This window comes from Equus asinus, chromosome 1 (assembly GCF_041296235.1).
Source record: "Equus asinus isolate D_3611 breed Donkey chromosome 1, EquAss-T2T_v2, whole genome shotgun sequence".
Taxonomy (NCBI): domain Eukaryota; kingdom Metazoa; phylum Chordata; class Mammalia; order Perissodactyla; family Equidae; genus Equus; species Equus asinus.
In genome coordinates, this window is record NC_091790.1 from 30,599,022 (window position 1) to 30,619,495 (window position 20,474).

A 20,474-nucleotide genomic window follows, 5' to 3' on the forward strand; every position below is an offset into this window, starting at 1 on the left:
CCCTCCTTCCTTTCCTCTCTTCCTTCTTACCCTGTTTAGCCTCAGCTAGAGCAGATTCACTCAAACGCCCAGACGGGGTCAGGGTTCCCTCAGCAACTGCAGTCTCTGCCATCTTTCACTGGGATAGGTGTAGATTCTTCAAGATTCCCTGAAGTAAAAATAATTGAATGCACAGTCTCCCAGAGCCTAAATTCTTAGAGTCCTAAGACCCTAAAATCTCCATAAGGCAGAGAATCCAAAATGTGCTGTGCAAAGGACACATTATTTTGTCTACCCCGTGAAGCCTCCTCCAATTCTTCCAGTAGCCTCTGATCATATGACCCTGGCCAGACCAGGAGACTTCACTGGAATTGTTTTAACTGGAGCTGGACCCTGGGCACTGCCTTTGCTTTCCAGTTTTGAGGCTGTGATGGGTGAATCCTGGAAGTGCTGGTGACCAGCTCTTGTTGTCACACGGAGAAGAGAGGAGAGAGGGAGAGAGAGTCTGGGGGCAGTGAGAGACCTGGTTTTAGGCATCCCCAGGGCCAGCTCAGTTCCTGTCCTTCCCAACGTACGGCTGCACAAGCCAATGAATTCTGGGATTTAAATTAGTTCAAGTTGGGTTTTTGCCACTTGTAGTCAGACCCTGATGGATTAAGAGACTATTAATCAAGATCTTCTATGAAAGTCAAAAATAACTTTTTGAAGCTCCTCCAGCAGCCAGTACATTTGGTCACAAAAGGCTGCCAGTGCAGACACGCCCAAAAAAATTAAGGCAAATACCAGCCGAGGAATGGCTGCCATTCCCAGCTGAGCACTCCGTGCAGCCCACCCAGTCTGGCAGTCGATGCTGAGCAGCAAGAACGGACAACGTTGGTTCAGAAGAAAACCCCCAAAAGAATGTTAAGGGCTTTTGAAATAAACCAGTGCCTTAAAACCCCAAAAATGCTAAAATTACTTCTTAAGTATACCAAGGATCGCTCTTTAATGCAACAAAACCTTCATGTTTATGTAAGTCTGCCTGCTTCATCTTTGTTTGAAATTCAAGTTTTACTTTCCACTGGAAACCGCCAAATATTTCCCAGACTCTGAAATGAAGAAAACACAGATCTCAGTGTAACCACGGGTGTCTGACCAAAAATCCAGTCGATAAGCCAGAAAAGGTTAGGATGTGCTAAAATGGCAGGAGAGCTTGGGAGCAGGAATCAAGGTGATATACAACTTTGAGACTATGATTCCAAGGAAAGGTGGCAAAATGCAGCTATTGTCCCTAAGACACCAGACAGCACAGGAATATAGAGAAATGTAGAAACACCCAGACGGTTGGCAACATGTGGGCAAAACACTGAGTTTTAAATAATTTTTCAAATGGATGTTGGAATTGTATTTGCAAATAATTACAACCTTGCCTCCAGAAAAACAAAAGACGAAGAAAGTACAGATTGTTTCGCAACTGTGTAAAGTAAAACTGATACATACTAGTAAAATTTACAGATGGTTGCTTGCATTTTCCACCTGGAAGGCTGGGTTGGGTGGACACCATCTGAGTATTAAAATAATGGCCTGGCTGCTCTTCTGACATTTCACAATATGCACGGGGTTCAATAAATGTGTTTTCCACCATTGGCATATTTCTCCAGGAATAATTGTACAAAAAGTGAAACCAAAGTCTAGGTATCTGAAGTCTTTAAACTTAAAAAACATTCCAGGGAGTGAAAGAGCTTTGCAAACAGAAACTCTGACCCCACCACAGGGAAGCCACACAGTGCTGTCCTCACAGTAGAAACTCCAAGGCAAGCAGATGTCCCCGTCCCTCGGGAGAGTGAGGACAGACAGGGCTCCCCAGACTTGACCCCTGGTTCCCATTCCTCAAAACGCCGCCAGCTTCCCAATGTCATAGTGACTTACTGGATTCTATCCCCAAGTCCAAAGGGTCCTGTCATATTTACCTGGTGAGGGTACACACGAGTAGAGTGAGATGCTAGAAGACTTGAAATGCCCCAGGATGCTCTTGTGTGTGGCTGGAGCACCTGTGACTCTCAGCGAATCTGCCCTCAGCGTTTCCCAAAGAACAGAGGGGCCAGCTGGACCGCTGGGCTCCCAGTGTGCTCCTGCTCACCTCACCTTCGTCCTCAGCTAAACCTGAGTTCCCTGCGGTTGTCCCCAGCCCTTCCAGCATTTTCCAGTATTTTCATAACAACAAAGCATCATTTTATTCAGACTAAAAGGCCAAAATCGCAGGCATACATGCCAATGTGCTTATAAGGGCGCTAGATGGTCAGTGAACACAATTGTGAATCACATTTTTTCTCCATCAGCTCAAAGAAGCCAACGGTGAAGCCATCCAAATCTCAAAACTCGAGCCACTGGCTAATCTTTAAGTAGAGTTTGACTGAGTTCATTTCTATCCTCTTCAGATTGTCAGCACCACCTACACCCTCATCCGTCTCTGGGAGAATATTCTCCACCTTGGGTGAGTTTTAGGCAGCCACGTATCATGAAAAGAGGTGACTCTCATACTTGGCTTCAGCAAACGGTTCCCCCTGGGTGCTGCACATAAACTGGTCATACCCAAGGCCACCTGCTTCCAGCTGGCACATGGGACCTTCCCAAGGAAAGAGCCCCGTGCCTCATGGGCAGTGATTTCTCTCCCTTGCCCCCGTCCCCTCAGAAGCTGGTCCCAATCTCCTGCCTAAGGCCACTTGCATTCTCAACGCAGCCACAATTCTGTGATGCTGGTAAACAAAGGCTGTCACTCAAATGCTCTCGCATCACTTCAAGGATTAACAGCTCCCTCTGGACAAATTTACCTAGAAGGTTCTAGATTCTAGGTTGTTTATTTATGTTTGGGAGGAAACTGGAGTGAAGAGAGAAAGACAGAATATTTGTTAATATAGTTTACCTCACAGTATTCTCTTCATTGTCTTCCTTCTTTCCCCACTCCCCCCTCCCCAACTTGTGAAAGATCGGCAAAAATGGACAATAAAATGAAGCAGCAAGGAATACTGTTTCAAAACAAACACCAAGTGGCAAAACTAAAATCAAGTTCTCAAGCCCAAAGGACACCCTTAAAATGAATCTGCCTTCTCCCTCAAGGTGTTTGCCGAGGCATTTTAAGTTGAATTTTTATTAATCCCACTCAAGTCAAGTTTCCCAGCTAATTTACAACGGTTCAACAGCTTGCATTCAATTTAGAACCGCCGTGGCAGAGACTGTGGGTTGGGGACCCAAGAGCCATTCCCAGCTCTTCTTCCTCCCTTGTTTTCTTCTACAATGGAGGCTGGCACACTAAATATTCATGACCCTTCAACATCTCTTGTAGCTAGGGGTGGTCATGTGGTCAATTCTAGCCAATGAGACATATAAGTAAGTTACTGCTGCCACTTCCAGGAAAGCATTATAAAGGGGTCAGGATCCACTGTCATGTGCTTTTGTATTTTTGTATCCTCCTCCTTTCCCCTCCCCCCCCCACACCTGCCCCCTCTGCTCGGGAATGTCAACACCATATCTAGAGATACGGCAGCCATCTTGGAACATGAAGCAACAAGGCTGAGAATGATGACCTGGCCAGGGATGGCAGAGGGGAAAAATAAAAAGATCATGGGTCCCTGATAGGCAATCTGCTCTTGGCCAAGTTCATGGGTAAGTGAGATGAACAATTCCCTTACCTGTTCAGCCATCGTTCATCAGACACTGTGTTATTAGCAGCCCCATCCCTTGTTACCTGATATCATCACTTCTGGATCCATAAAATCAAGTCACTTTTTCTCTTGATTTCTAAATGAGAGTTGCTTTGTTTTAACTTGAATTTCTTTCCGTTTGTTGTTCTTACGGGATCCGCTCTGGGAATTTAATTTTGACAATGTCAATGCTTTATTTGTCAGAATGCCATAGACTTGAGTAAGTACATCTGTCTAGAAAATGATGCAGCCAGAAATTACAGTGAACTTAACCAGCAGAGCTGGCAGAATTTGATCATTAGAACTTGAGGTTTTAAAGCTCTTGGCCATTTTATTCGGGAACCTATGTAAGCAAAAGCTACTATTTACTGTTCCAGAGAAAAAACAAGAATTTTTCCCCATCTAAACCACTTTCCAGAATGGTTTAGGGAAATGGAATTGGAAGGATTCCATAGATATATTTATTTATAACAACAATAAGAAAACAAGGAACCCTACAGCGAAAATGCTTAAGGACGGGAAGGGAATACAGGATTTATGGCTGCTGTTGACCAGCATCAGAGACCCTACGAAAAACCAGTACTTTCCAGGTTTTTGTGGGATCTCTTGCACATTCTTCAAATTCAATTCGCAACTGAGAAATAGTTTCTTAAAGAATTACCATTGTTTGCTGGCCCAGCTTAAACTCAGCCTACTATAAACTGCTTGACATGCCAGCCAAAAAAACTCCCTGAAAATTCATTCTTTTTCCCAAAATGTGAAAGTCATTGTCTAGCTATGTTAAATACTTGGGCATTACTGTCACTGAAATCACCATTCATCTTACTCAGAAAGCTCCCAGAAAAATACCCTTAGAAGCCAGGCCAAGGAAATGTTGTGGAGAGGTAGGTATCAAACAGAGTAAATGAGACAGACACAACCAGAAGCCAGCCACTACATGGACCCACCAACAAGCCAGACTGCTAATGATAACCACTTTTTAAAACATTTTTTAATATTTAATATTTCAGATAATCACTTAATGGTTATAAATGGGCATTGGCAAATAACCTTTCAACGAAGAGAAAAAAATGCACAACACACCTAATAAGCAAAGAATTTAAGTTTTGCCATGGGGCCATTTGTGATAAAGAAAATATAGAGAGACATAAAGAAGAAGAAAGGAACAAAGATTTCTTGTATACCTACTAAGTGTCAGCCATCATTTACTTCTGCAACACATATTTATTGAGTACCTACTATGCATCAGATTCCGAGCTAGGCATTGGGGATCTAGAGGTGATTAAAAAGAGTTCTACATCATCATAACTACTAGCCCTCGAATCTCCCTAACAACCCTGAGAACTGTGCTTTGGTATCCCCACTTTTATAAATGAGGAAAGTGAGTCTTAGAGAATTAAGTGACTCGCCAAGGGCTCACAGCTAGTAAGTGACATTGGTCCAACTCAGACCTTCCTAAACCATAGACCATGCTCTTTCTACTAAACTTTGTTCCCTCTCTGCTGTAATCATAACTGAAGGGGATAGATGTGGGCCTGGAGAGGTATCAGAACCAAAGGTAGAAAACTGAAAGTCATCAGTGGAAGCTGAATCCACAAGGATGCATGAGCTCATTGCACTGAATGAGTTCTTGTCAATGTCAAGAAGACTCCATGTTGCCACATCCTCATCTCTTGGTCCTCGACTTTCTTTATTTCCACATCAGCTGAGTGCTTCTCCTCCTGGAAGCACCTCTTCTTCTGTCTTCCTTGACCCCACAGTCTCCTCCTTCCAGAACACCATACTCCCTGGTTTGTCTTCCATATCATTGGTCTCCTTTGCCAGCTCCTCCCCGTTTGCCAGAACTCCAAAGGTTATTGTGTTTCAGAGCCCAGCCTCCAGCCCTCTCTCTTCCCTGCGTGCACTCCCTCTGTCTTCTTTCCCTCAGTTACCACATCTAGTCCTAGGATTGCAGATATCACCATATGCTGCTGGCTCCCCAATTCATAACTCCAGCCCTGGCCTTTCCTCTGAGCTCCAGCGGGTCCCACTGTCTCCACGACATCTCCAGCGGGACCCAAAGAACACAGGTGTCTGAAGGATGACTGGAGAGAAGACATTTTAAATATAAAATATTAGTGATAAAGAGGAGAGCCAGGAAACAAGCAGCATCAGGGAACACACGAGTAGAGAGATTTTCAGGAAGAAGGCAATGTCCATCGGGGTCAAGTCAAGCCAAAGTTGAGAAAAGCCCATTTTTATTTGCTTGTAATTAGGAGACGTCCACTCCCATTCAAGGCCCCCAAACAAAGCAAACAGGTCAGCAAAGTTTCTCTCTGCAATTATCAAACTTAATCAGTTCCTTTTCTACAGCTACTCTTACAGGATTGACATAAGGATAAAATACGAAAGGAAATCCCAAAGCACTCAACGAATGTGAGATACAGGAGGAGGAGGAGGAGCCACAGAAGGGGTGTGGCTAACACCCTAACACCCAACAGAAATGACCCGGCAGGATGCCCAAACCTGGGCTCTCATCCAGTTCTCCCTCCTGACACAGCAGGAGGGGGCTTTCGGTCCTCATTTTCCTCAGTCTTGGGAAATATACTGTAAATGAGAATTTTTAAATCTTGAGAGTTGAAAAGAAGCCTAGGTAATCAGGCCCAACTTCCCCTCTTCAATCTGCCTATCACCTGTGTGTCTAAAATGGTCTTCAGGACTTTCCATGACTGAGTAGTTCTACCAGAAACCAACACGTTTCCCCACCTCCAGAGGTAAACTTCTATAAATGTGTCATGCAACTGGGTGATGGTGGAGTTACCAAGCCAGGCGCTGCCCTGGGAATACAAGTGAATTAATTCACAGATACCTAAGAAAGGCAGTGGTCTTCAGTCCCCTGAGGGAAGCACTATGTTGACACATGGAAAGAGGAGTAAGGGTACTGCACATTTCACATCAACTGAGTCCTACCAATAATAAACATCGTCAGGGCTCAGAAGGGTGAGGAAAGGAAGTCCTCCTCTGGCTAGGATGATCAGAGCACAAAGAATGGCACGGTGGGATTCATGGAGGGCCTTTGCTAGAGATTTCTGCCATGTGTGGAAGCACTGGCCACGGCTTTCCACGGCTTGAATTCTAAGAGGCCATTTGATCAAGCCCTCTCTGCGACTCTACCCCAGCCTACCGTTCACCCCTCAGAATGCTCTGAACAGCTTCCTGTAATGAAAGCTCATTACAATTTCAGAGCATCAGTGGACCCTATGGAACTCATCCCAGAGACCCCAAGTCAAAACGTTTAGGTTCTATAAGAGAGACATGCAATCTGGTCAGACCATAGCCAGTGTCTTCTCTCCCAGACCTCTTTCTCCCTAGGTGTTAGAAGTATCAAAATGTCGTCATTTACACTGAAATCAGATCAGCCTGTAAAATAGGACCAGCCCAGGTCACAGGAGGTCAAGCAGCTTAGAATTCCCTGCCCCTCTTTTCTCTTCCCTTTGGCTGCGGTTTGCTTGGACATCTGTAGATACATATGTGGATTCTGAGAGTCATTAACCACAAGGAGATGCTTCAATTCTCCCAGTCTATCAGGAAGTAATAAAGGGACATTGCTGAGTGGGGTAGAAAATGGTATTAGAAACAGAGCAGGGCCAGGCCATGCGCTACAGCAGACAGAGAACATGGCGGCTTTCCATAACCCAAAGGATGTCAAAGAGAGTCTGACACTCTGTGGAAGAGCAAGCCTGCTTTATCCCATCACTGGAAGTCCAGACTAGACAATACAATCTAGATAAAAGAAGGAAGGGGGTGCATCCCAGCTTTCACTGACTAGGGAAAAAACATAGATTGGGTCAACATCAAAGTCACTCGCCAGGCAAAGTCCTCAAACAAATGTGGTGATTTCTCTCACTGATCTCACAGTTCTATGCGCATCAGAGTAAAAACATTCAGAACTTAACACCATCTCTGGCACGTAGAAGTTGATTAGAAAGTACTAGATGATCCTGTATGGCTACACTTTTCACATTCGATGCCATTATTTATTGCAATATCAATCCCAAATTCCTTATTGTTGATCCCAAAGATCTGAGTTAACTACTTACTTTATGAATGAAGGACCTAGCTGGGCTTGAGCTATGAATTAGGCCCGCTGAAAATGCCTAGGTCTTTGGGCTGACAGTTCAGCACAGACAATGCAACGCGGTGACTCACATCTTCCCACGCCTCAACTACGGCCCAGTGTTGGAAGCTGCACGAATTCCTTCACCTACTGAAAAGGAATCGTGTTGGTAGGCATACCATATATTGTGGGTTGAATTGTGTCCCCTAAAAAGATGTGTTGAGTCCTAAGTCCCAGGACCTGTGAACGTGATGTGGAAATAGGGTCTTTGCAGATGTATCAAGCTCAGATGAGGTCATGCTTGATTAGGGTCAGCCTTAACCCAATATGACCAGTATCCTTATAAGAAGACACACAGGGAGAATATCACATGACAACAGAGACAGAGACTGGAGTGACGTGTCTATAAGCCAAGGAACACCAAGGATTGCCGGAAACCACCAGAAACCAAGAAGAAACAAGGAAGGAGTCTTCTCTAGAGCCTTTACAGAGAGGATGACCCTGCTGGACACATTCCAAACTTCTAGCCTCCAGAACTATGAGAGTATAAATTTCTGTTGTTTAAAACCACCAAGTTTGTGGTCCTTTGTTACAGCAGCCCTGGGGACCACGTACACCTCGTTCACTCCAGCTGCAGACTGAACTTCCGACAAGAGCCAACACTCTTCAAAACTCGTGTGCTGACCCCACAGGGCCAGGGGGAGAGGGATGCAGGTGACTGTCCCCCACCTCGACCCCTACATATCCTGCTGGTCAACACACATAAATATATTTAATGTATATCATATATAACGAATGCCAAAGAAAGCACAGCCAATCATTCAGCAAATATTTAGTGAGCATCTACTATCTGCAGGCAGCATTCTAGGCAATGGGGAGACTTCAGCGAAGAAAACCCACAAAATGCCCCGTCCTCATGGGGCTTACATTCCAGAGGAGGAAGACGAACAATTATCAAACACAAAAGTGAAATACACAAACTATCAGGTGGTGATAAAGGTTGTGGGGAAAAATAAAGCCGGGATAAGATGTACTGGGGGGGGGGGGGGGGACAGGATTACGCTGTTAAGTGGGGGGGAGTGGTCTGCTAAGGCCTCATGTGAAGATGACGCTCCATAAAGAACCTAAAGATGGTGAGGGATAAACACACAGATGTTTATGGAAAGTTGTTCAGGCAAAGGGAACAGTAAGTGCAAAGGCACTGAGGCGGATGGTGCCAACACATTAGAGAACCGGCAAGGAGGCCAGGCGGCTGGGGCTGATACTTCAGAGGATGTGGTGTAGAAGATGACCATGTGCAGCCTCGAAAAATTGTTAGGACTTTGGTTTTTTTCTGAGAGAGATAGGGAGCTGCTGAAGGTTCTATGACTTCATGCATCATGAGAATCATTGTGGCTGCTGTTTTGAGAATAGAGCGTAGCCCCAGAGGACCCGCGGCCTTAACTGAAGTCTACACCAACCTACCCGCATGTGAATGCATGAGACTCGCGGTGCCCTGGAACTCATTCCAAAATGGGATTGTTCTAGAACACATGAGCCATGTCAGATAGGACTGAAGGTAAAGACAGTAGTTAGGAGCTGTCGGCTTGCTCTGCATTATAATGAAGAAACCCCCAAAGCCCCAGATAAACGAGCAGATGTATCAGAACCCCCGACACGATGAACAGAAGCATCTACCGCCCCTGGGGCCTGACTGCAGTGCCGTCCTCCACTCGGCTGCCCGTGCAACCTCCCACCGATCCAGTGACGTGCCACACTGCGGAGGCTCCTTCAATGGCCATAGTCGCTCTGGGTTATGGTCAACCTCCAGGATCTTCCTGAGCTGGCTGCTGCTGACCCCCCAACCCTGAATGCCACCATTCCCCCAGGGGACCACTTTGCAAGAACCACCCAGAACACTCAGTTTCCTCAAATGTGCCACAGTGCTTCTTGCCTCTGTGCCTTCACACGTCTGTTCCTCCACCTGAATTGTCCTTCCTCGCCTTCCTTCTCTAACATACACTCATCCCCTCTTCAGAACCCAGCTCAGATATGGTTGTCCTGGCCCTTCCAGGCTGGTGGCCCCAGGGCCACACTGTCCATACCCCCCACCCCTGCCTGTGCATCTTCTCTCAGAGGGACTGTGTTTATGAGCCTCTGCGTCTCTGCATCTGACACGTATTAACGCTGGATGAGTGACTGACTAACTGAATGAATGAATGAGTGGACAGCCTTCAAACAGAGACTCGCACAAAGTTTGAGCTGGAAGGGGCCCTTGGCCATGTCTGCAGTCCAGGCCCCTCATTTTTCAGAAGAGGAAATTGAGGCCTCAGAGTTGTGACCTGCCCAACCAAGGTCACGCAGCGCAAATTAGCCACTGGGTCAGGATGAGTGAAGTGGGGAAAGAGATGTGACACTACAAAGTAGCCCTAAACACCAAATCCTGGCGTTTCCATGACAAGTCCCTTCTGAGAAGTTCAAACCACTGTAACTCTGTTCGTGTTACAGTCTCAGCACCTCGATGCGAGGGAGGGACCTGTCAACCCCGTAGGTGAGCGACTAACATTTCTCAGCATTGACCCTTGACTTAAATGGTCCGCTGTGAACAAACTGGAATTCTGGGGGCCTTCTGCTTAAAGGACAAGGCTGACAGGTTTGAGGTTGTGAATTCCACAGTAAGGATGGAACATTCAGGGGCCGGCCCGGTGGCGCAGCGGTTAAGTTCGCACGTTCCGCTTCTCAGCGGCCCGGGGTTCGCTGGTTCGGATCCCAGGTGCGGACATGGCACTGCTTGGCAGCCATGCTGTGGTAGGCGTCCCACGTATAAACTGGAGGAAGATGGGCACAGATGTTAGCTCAGAGCCAGGCTTCCTCAGCAAAAAGAGGAGGACTGGCAGTAGTTAGCTGAGGGCTAATCTTCCTCCAAAAAAACAAAAAAAAAACAAAAAAAAAAAAACAAAAAAAAAGGATGGAACATTCACCAAGAACCACTGTATTAAACACCGAACGGTTTATGGAACGAACCAGACACAGAGCACCAGCCTCAACGGCAAGTCTTAACAGGACCCACTGATAAAGGCCACTTCCCACAATGGGGATCTTGCTTATACCCAATGCCAAGTATATTTCCCAACACGGAGTAAGATTCGCTGCAACTTCATCTTAAGTGAAGCCCTACTGGAGTTGAACACAGTTCCCTGTGTGACAGAATCATTTCTCAACAGCCATGGCGATGTTCCTGGAGTGTAGACAGAGAAAGGCGCCCTGGGCCAACCAGAAATGGCAGTGCTGGCTCCCACCCTGGCCTAAAGAACAAAACTAAAGAAATACAGAAAAGCCCCAAACCAACGGGAGCGAGGACAGGCTGTAGGAAGAGCGTGGGGTTTGGATCCAGAAGATTGGGGTCCAAATCCTGGGATTACCACGTACTAGCTTACCAGGGAACCCCTCTAAATCCAGGTCCCTCATAGTAAGATGGGGGTATCACCAATTTCACAAGGTGCTGTGAAAATAAGTGAAATGACACACGGGGAAACGGTTAGCTCTGTGGCACTCGTAACTGCCGGTCATCATTAAAAGGAAAGGAAAATGCACACCTAAGAACTCACAAAGATGAAAATAGGAGGATGTAGGTTGCACTTTATAGATTATGACGGTATTGTCATCTAATCACTTCCTCCACACATAGGGACCACAGTAGACAATGTGAGCCATCACTATTAACAGCTCCCAGTTATTTTGTTGCACCTGCAAAGCGCCTTAGAAGCAGCCTTACTCTGCCTGGATACAGAAAGAATCCACTGACGGTGGAGGGGAGATGCTGGGAGACACAAGTACCACCCTGCGGCGTCCCCTGTCCCTGCCCGCCTTCCTGCTTTGGCGGCGGCCTGCAGAGACACCGGAGAAGCCCCGCAGCTATAGGGCTGCCGACCCCCCCTTAGGCTGCAGCTTCCTTTTTTACCCAATGATCAGCTGAAAATTACTAACACGGAGTCACTTCCACTCTTAATGAGTGATTTGTCCCTCCTGACTTCACATCTGAAGGAAGCTCCAAAGAGCAGCAAAATTGCAAAAAGGCAAACACCAAGGAAAAACCAAAGTAGCTAAGGGAACATTTGTCCTAGTTTTCTGGTCTCCGGGAAGCCGCAGCTCCTGGGGCGGGGAGGCGAGGCGCCGCGGGAAGGCCGGGAGCGCCCTCTACCGGCCGCGGCGCGGAAAAGGAACTGGGCGAAAAGCGTGTCTTCCACGGGACGTCACAAACGCTCAGAGGCACAAACATTCCTTACTGAAAACTTCTAAATTTTAACCATCTGCTCCATACTGGGGAGTATTCCTTATAAAAGAATAACACGATTCCCCCAAGTTGGATTAAATTCATATTCTTTGTCATGAAGACAAGGATAACTTCTAGAAGCAAGGAAAAGACGATGTTCGCTCCTGTATGTAACTTATACCTCCCTCGTTCCAAGTGCTCTAATTTATGTCTACTAAAGTTAGTAAAAGAACTAATGAAACAATATCCATCCCGGACCCCAGGGACCCAGTTGTCCCCAAAGGCACCCAAGGTTTCCGTTTCGGATGTATCCCAACATAAATATTCTACGGATCAACAAGTAAATACATATACATATGTATTCTCTCTCCTTTATTTTTATACCTTTAAGTACTCATCTCTGTATTTCATGACTGAACTAAACGCTCCTGAGAAGAGGTTTAATTATAACCCAAGTAATCCCTAAGTTCCACAGAGAATGATGAAGAGTTCTCCTTAATGGGTGAAGGGTGATGGGGCCCTTCCTGAAATGACTGCATCTAGGCTCCCCCTACCCCGACCGTGACCCCTTGCAGGAGCAGCATAGCGATCCCCAAAGATGTGCACATCCTAATCCCAGAACCTGTGAATATGTGACCTCACACGGGAAAAGGGACTTTGCAGACGTGATTAAGGATCTAGGGTTGGGGACATTATCCTGGATTATTCCGGGGGTCCTTACAAGTGAAAGAGGGAGACAGGAAGGTCAGAAGCAGGGCAGGTGATGTGCGGATGGAAGCAGTGTGATGCAATGGCTGGGAGGGGCCATGAGCCAAGGAACACAGGCACCCCTGGAAGCTGAAAAGGACAAGGACTGGCTTCCCCCCGAGAGCCTGCAGAAGGAGCACAGCCCTTGATTTTAGCCCAGCGAGACCCATTGTGGACTTCTGACCTCCACAACTATAAGATAATAAATTGGTGTTGTTTTAAGCCACTACATGTGTTACACCAGCAACAGGAAACCAATACACCCCTTCACGCCTCACCCCTCCTCTGCCTGTCTTCAGGGAATGGGCCTTTATGACTAAAACAGAGATAGGAATGGTCTTTGTGAGACACACTGATAATGCTCTGGACCTGTCTGGTGACAACCTTCCAGAGACAGGAATTGTCACACTGCCATTATGTTACAACCTTGGATTCCATGGTAATGAACTGCATGCTCAACTGATGAATAAAACAGGGTTTTCATCTGGGTGCACCCCAACACACAAGATGAAAGAGAAGGGTATATTCACCTCATCCTCTCAAAGAGGACTTAAGTAGGAGGGAAACCCCACAAAGCTGGAGGTAGACTGGGCCACAGGAAAGCCTGTGGGATGGAAGGAATCTTCGCTCGGTCTAGTGGAGACTGACTAACTGGCACAAGGCCACACAGTGGGTGAATGACAGTGCTGAGACTCAAACCCAGGCATCCTGATGTTGAACCCTTCTACATACAGGTGGTCATCACACTTTCTGTTCTCTGAGTCCCTTCTACTCTTAAGTTAATGAGGATCTCACAGAGGTTATGTTTGTGTGGGGTTTATCTATCCATATCTCCTGACCAGAAATTAAAACTAGGAAGAGGTTAAACTATGTATTTATTAATTCATTTTAAAATAGCAATAGTAAACTATGACACATGGACATAAAAAACTGGATTTTATGAAAAATAATTTTTCCCAAACAATAGCAAGAAGAATTGCATCGTTTTGCATTTCAGCAAATCTCTTTGATAGAAGACAGCGGGATCTCCCACCCACTGTGCCTTCAATCTACTGCAGTGTGTTGTTTTGGTTGAAGTAGCTGAAAAAAATCCAGCCTCACATGGGCATGTAGTTGAAAAAGTATTTTAATAGCCTTATGGAAAGTTTTGGAAAATCTTTGATACTACACCAAAACTCATCAAGTAGGAGTTTCTTGAAGGTTGGTTACAATGTAGAATCTGAAGCCACATAAAGAATTCGTCACATTTTGTTACGTTAAAAATCCATTGGGCTATCCTACACTTTGGATGGATCATTTAGCCAGGCAAGATTTTGTAACACTCTCCATTGATCGCTTGAATTTCGTGGTTCGCCAGGTTATGCAGATTATCTATATGTTGACATGTTTTATACACAATATTTCAAAATCACATTCATGTGTATCACCACCAATCTTGTGAGAAAAATGTTTAAGTACTGGACCCTTCCAAGCTTACGCTGTTGGAGATGACTTGGCACAATTCTCATTTTCCCTTGAAAGCTCAAATTTTGTCACCAGCAAGACATCCTAGCAGCTATTTTACAAAGGGTGGGCCCTATTTGTTCGTTTTTGAGACGATGTCTGCCAAATACTCACGTCAGAATAACTAGTTTGTCTATGCAGTCATTCTTTCTGGTGAAGATGGTGTTCCAAGAAAAAAGCAGCCAGTTCAGGTCACAACTCAAGCTATCACACAAGTGCTTTTCCCAGGATTGCCTTGAACTTGGGTAGGCTTTATGTACCTCTCCCTTGTCTTCCCACAGAATATTAAAAAGATATGCATTCGAGAACACAGATTTGGTAAAATTAACAATTCCTCCTATTGCCCCAAGGGCATTCTTAATTGAAAATGGCATATCTTTTCTTAACTTCAAAAGTCTGAAAAACTCAATGACCGCTAGTCCATTATGGTGCCAGCGCCTGGATTCACACCACAGTACCAACAATTCTACCCACCGAGCTTTCGTACCCTTCCTATAAAAATGTCAACACAGTGACAAAGGCAAATAATATCTTAGTATTACACTGAAAATAGTTTTGACCTTGTGGATTCCCTGAAAGGCTCTTTAAGCTTTAAAGAAAGAAATCAAAATCACGTATAACCACCCTAAGATAATTGCTATAAATGTATGCAAGAGTGCGTGTCCCCATACATTTTTAGAAAAATGTATCCTATCAGACTGGCAAGCGCCGTCTTAATTTTAATTGCATAGTAGTTCATTGCAGGAATGGATGGCAGAGGGGCACCACTTGCTTATTTTGTTTCATGTTTTAATTGACCACCAAGTTGGAGGGTTTATTTAGAGCTTCAGCCCGCCCTGCCAAGTACCTCTGTGTTAAGGAAAGCCCCTCTGAGCTGTGGTGGTCTGCCATTATGACTGTGGCTCTGGGTGATTCCAATACACGGATCCTGGCTCCAAAGGTTTAGAGTGGAGGGGAGGACCTGACTCAAGCAGCTTGCTGGGCGCATGCATTAATTCAGCCAGAGAGGGAGCAGTGTGCCCATGGCCTTGCCATTAGACCCAGAATGCAAGTCTGGAGCAGCGACTGTAGCTATGTACAGCAAGACAGACAGGAAGCCTCTGGAGGAGCAGATGAAACAAATCGCATGCCCCACCATTTCTTTCACAGCATGGGGAGCTATATGCAGGTTACGTCTGTCTCTTTCCTTCTATTATTTCATTTAAATGCAGTAGATATTCATTTCAAAATATGCTTGACCTCCTTTGTCCATTTCCAGTCTGGTCATCATTTTACTGCAAATCCCACGTCACCACTGTAGAGGGAATTGCCAGCAAGCGTTCCAGCTCCAACATTCCACAGCTGAGTGATTTACAGAGCAGAAGGCAAGAGAAGGAAGAGTGCGGAACCCGGCAGGATTCCGGGAGCTATCACAAACATCCCTAACTCCAGATGGGCTCGAATTAACCCATCGGGCAGGTGGTGGTGGGATCTAACAGGAATAAGGCTGTAATCACCACAAAGCCAGTTTAGCACTGCTTCCAGTGTCAGTCCATCTTTGGAACAAAACCTCTTTCAACATTCAGAAAATTTTAATTTAGAAGAAAAAAAAAAGCCATGAGTTGTAGGTGGGGGAGTTGAAAGCCTTGAAAATAGTTTTATTCTTGTTAAGTACTGTAAAAATATTCCGTGAATGCTTTCCTAGAGATTGCTAACAGAGAGGAAAACAAAACCCACAACTGGCACTGCCTCTTAGGAAAAAGTGGCATTTGGCATCCCACCGTTTGGCGTAAACCTGAAGGAAGCGTTATGTATGATGTACCCACAAAAAAAGGGCCACATGGCAATGTGACACCCAACTCCCTACCCCTTCCCTGTAGTAAGCAGGCAGTAGAGACACTAAACAGCATGATAAAGCAAGTAGCCCTCATTGGAATCCCATCTGAATTTTTATAACCCAGCTGGGAGTGAACAGTATCAAGAAAAATGTGGACTTCTTGGACTCCTACAAATCGACGACAAACAAAAGCTTCAGTTTCAAGTGTGAAAATGCCTGCACGGGAGGTGGGAACAAGGACCACCAAAGGCTTAGGGAGGAAGAAACCCACCGCAAACTCGTCTCTCTCTGCGGGAAACATAGAAGAAATCTGACAACAGCACGCTGGCATTTTCTGAAAAGTGTTGCTCACATTTCAACCCCCAAAGAAAGGATCCTCCAGCCACAGCCTTGGGGGATGGGTGAGCTTCGCTCTCGAACCGACTGTCCCATTCACTTTCCTCTCCCTCCTCTCAAGACAAATGTCTTGCCCCAGCGCCAAAGTTCCCGCCGGATGCACCGGCCCCCGAGAGAGCGCGGCTTCTCCTTGGGCCCCCAGGTACCCGAGTGCCCCGGGGCAGCTCGCAGCTTTTCCCTGTGCGCTTCTAGAACAGTCTTGCCTCTCTGCGCCCCTCCTGGTCTCCGGAGGGCTGCTCTCTAACAGGCATCTATGCCTCGGGGCAGGTGAACTGGAGGAAAGAAGGATGCCCACGGGGAAATTCTGGGCATAAAAAAGCATCACCCCACCCCCGCCGCAACACCTAGAGCTCGCTTTTCTTTGGCTTTCTTTTTTTTTTTTTTTTTTTTCTTCTTTGCCTGAATCTCCCCGGGAAGTTAGACTGCTCGAATCTCCCGACTCCGGGGTGTCCGACGGCAAAGTTGAAACCGAGGGCGCTGAGGTCCCCTGGCGCCGACGGTGTCCCCTCGCCTGCCTCGCGCGCGCTCGCGGGAGCCAAGCGCCCAGACCCCGCGTCCCCAGCCGCCCCTCCGCGTCCCCAGCCGCCCCTCCGCGCCCCGACCTGCGAGCGATGAGGACGCACAGGTTAGTGACACGACACGCAGCCAACACAGAGCGGGGCGACGGTCCCCGGGGCGACAGGCGGGGTGGGTGGTGCACGGAGGGTGGACAGAGAAGCGGCGAGGAGGCGCGGAGAGCCGGGCGGCCAAGCCCCGCGCTGCGCGTACCTGGAGCCCCCGCCGAGGAGACGACGGGCAGCAGCGCGGCCAGGAGCAGCAGCGCCGCCCAGGGCAGCGGGCGCCGCGCGCGCGGGGGAGTCCCGGCCTCGGGCGCCATCGGGAGCCCGCGGTGCGCGGCGGGCTGGGCGCGGCGGCTGGCCAGTGGGCGCTGGGCCGGAGTCGGGGGGCGCGGAAGCGCCGCCGTCGGGTGCCCGCCGTCCGTGTGGGTTTGCGCGCTCTGCGCCGTGCCCGCCGCGCCCCGGCCCCGCGCCGATCGCTCCCGGCCCGCGCACCCGCCGCCGCGCTCCGCACTGAGGCCGCCGGCCCCCGGCCGCGCCTTTTAGCCGCGCGCGGGCGCCCCCTGCCGGCGCCGGGATGGCGGGGGCGGCGGGGGCGGCGGGGGCGACGGGGGCGCCAGGGGCCTAGGCGGGGCCCGGGCTCCGGGTGCCGCAGCGCCCTGGAACCCCGCTTGGCGGTTCTGAAAATTCGGTATCCCGTGCGGGGCAAAGCGGCCTGGGATGTTTCTCCTCGCGTCTAACGTCTCTCATTTTCTGGCTGCAGAAATGGCCCATCGCGTCCAATCGTTGCCAAGTCCAGGAATGCCCTATGTCCCCTTAGATAAATCCCTTTGGTTGCAACGTCGGGGACAGCAGCCAGGCCCCTTCACTTCTGTCTGCACTTGTTCCTGCGGCTCACCCCGGCCTTTCCCACGCCCCGCGCGCCCTGGAGAGGAGCTTTAATGTCCTTGGGCACTGCTGCTCCTGGCTGGCATTTCTGTGGAGCGCAGGGACTAGATTCAAAGGAAGCCGTCTTGAAGGACGCGGAGAGGCCAGACCGACGACTGGACCGGCCTTGCTTCCTCCAATTTCTGTGATGTTAATACGGCCTAGGGTCTCGCTATTCCCGATTCCCACCGTGACCGCCTCGCCGCCCCTCCGGGCCGGCTGGGGGCGCCCCTGGAGGCGACAAGGACGCCTGCGCCGCCAGGCCCGCGTTCCAGGTCCGCGCGCTGCTGTCGGCGATGCAGTTTCCTCGAGTACCTGCTCTGGCTGAGGTTCACAAGCTAGTGTGAGCTTCCGTCGTGATAACCCAAAACTTGACCAGATTTGTGTCATTCTGCAGCGAGGAAAAGATTATTAAATAAATTGTAGACTGATGAAAAAGAGAAATACAGTATCTCTTTGCTGAAATAAAACGACAGCACCACCTCCACGCCGCCGTAAGCCCTGGCTGACGCCTCTTGCTCAATGAGCATCCGGGAGTGGCGTAACCCTCCAGCCTTCCTTTCGGGAAAACTTCCTCCTGGTTCCCAATGAGGGTCGGTCCTTCATTCACCCTGAAGCTCTCTGAGCTCCCAGAGCTCTTGTAGTTTGCAAGTACTGTCAGATTTAAGTACAGACTTTCCTGCATCACTCCGAATGTTACAATGTTTCCCCACGTGCCATTTAATGAGCTATGACTTTCGTCTGTCCAGCAGCCTCTCTGCCTTGCCCCTCTTTAGGGATAGTAGCCCCTTCCCTCACTCCAACCGAATGGCTCCAGTGGGGCCTGTCCCCTCCCAACCACCATCTTGCCTACTCCCATCCTTTCAAGGATCCCCAGTGGTCCAAGCCCGGTGGGTCAGAGTCAGGACTTTTCTAAATGGAGCTGCTGAAAAAGTCTTTTCTTTCTCGGATGGTTTGTGGATGTTGAAGGATAGGAGCTGTGATAGGCTGAAATACAGCCCCCCAAAAGATGCCCATGCCCTCATCCCTGGAACCTCAGAATGTTACATTTTGGGGAAAGGGGAGAAAAGTCTCTGCAGATGCAATTAAATTAAGCACCTTGAGATGGAGAGTTTATCCTGGATTATCTGGGGAGGCCCTAAATGCCATCACGTGCATCCTGAGAAGAAGGAAAAGATGTGACACACACAGAAGACAATGTGCACGCAGAGGCAGAGATGAGAACGATGTGGCCACAAGCCAAGGCATGCCAGCAGCCACGAGAAGCTAGAAGAAGGAACAGATTCTCCCTTAGAGTGTCTGCAGGAAGCATAACCCTGCCAGCACCTTGATTTCCATCCAGTAGAACCAATTTCAGGCTTTTGGCCTCCAGAACTGTAAGGAACAAATTTCTGTTGGTTTAAGCCCCTAGTTTATGGTGATTTGTTACAGCAGCCACAGGAAACTGATACAGTAGCCAAGAGGGGCCTGTGTTCTCTGGCTCCAGCCTCAAGAGACACCATCTGGAGAGAATGAAGCCAACACATGGAGAACAAAGGAACAGGGAGAGAGGCGTGCAGGTGTGCATGTCCTGGGCACTAGCTCCAGCCCTGTGCTGCCTGAAGATTGATTCCAGGAGACAAGAAATTCCCTCTTGCTAAGTTGGAGTGGGATTTCTAGCCCACGTAACCAGACTCCTGACCAGCGTGTTTCCCTGTCCTTATGAGAAGGAGAATTAAGAGTTACCTTTATTTCCAATCTACCACCCAAAAGACTGTACCAGGCACACGGTAACTTCCAGGAAATGCTGATCTGTTAATTGCCATTCACTTGTTCATTCAACAAATATTTATCGTGCATCCACTCCATGCTTGACGCTGCTCTGGGCACTGGGGGTCAAAAACTGACAAAAAGCAGCAGTGATTAAACTTAGCAGCAGATGAGTTAAGAAAAATGAGGAAAAGCGAGGGTAAGGACTTGGCGGGCCACAGGAAGGATTTAGCCTTTTATTCGGAGCAGGATGTGGGGGCACGTTGGAGGATTCTGCTCAGGTGAGTGAGCCAACAAGACCTGCATGCCGCGCTCGTGGAAGCAGAGATACCAGGTAGCAGGCTCTTCGGATCCAGGTGAGAGAAGATGATACATGGACCACAAGGATAGCCATAGAGGGGATGAGAGCTGATGAGACTGGGCACAGCGAGAAGGCAGAGGTAGAATGATTTTCTGACTAATTGGATGCAGGGGGGAAAGAGAAAGAAAATTGGCAATATACAAAGTCACGCTGTTCTTACCCTGGTGGTGAACTCTCCATCAGGACTTGTAATTTCAGGATTCCACTCTTCAGTTTAGTTTTAGTAAATTTATCCCATGACAGAATCTGTAGAAGCTCATGGAGAAAGCTCATCCGAGGGAGGTTTCCTTCCTTCCTCAGGAAATGCACATGCGGGCACCTGTCTCCCCTGTGTGTTACTTATTAGAGCAACTTTCTTATGTGGACCTTTCAGAGTGAAGTACAATGCAAAATACCTCCAAGTCTAGAGTT

At 48.0% G+C, this 20,474-nt stretch overlaps 1 protein-coding gene across 2 annotated transcripts in view; it reads right to left on the reverse strand.

Moving 5' to 3' along the window:
* The window catches only part of FNDC1 (fibronectin type III domain containing 1), a 96,837-nt gene extending 79,290 nt beyond the window's left edge, over window positions 1–17,547 (reverse strand). Inside the window, exon 1 of one of the 2 annotated variants that reach the window (XM_044761133.2) lies at window positions 17,238–17,547. In XM_044761133.2, the coding sequence (XP_044617068.2) occupies window positions 17,238–17,346 (109 nt within the window). In that variant the 5' untranslated portion in view covers window positions 17,347–17,547. The remainder of the gene's footprint in view (window positions 1–17,237) is intronic. The other variant, XM_044761134.2, reaches the window with a different exon arrangement.
* Between the last annotated feature and the right edge of the window lie 2,927 nt (window positions 17,548–20,474).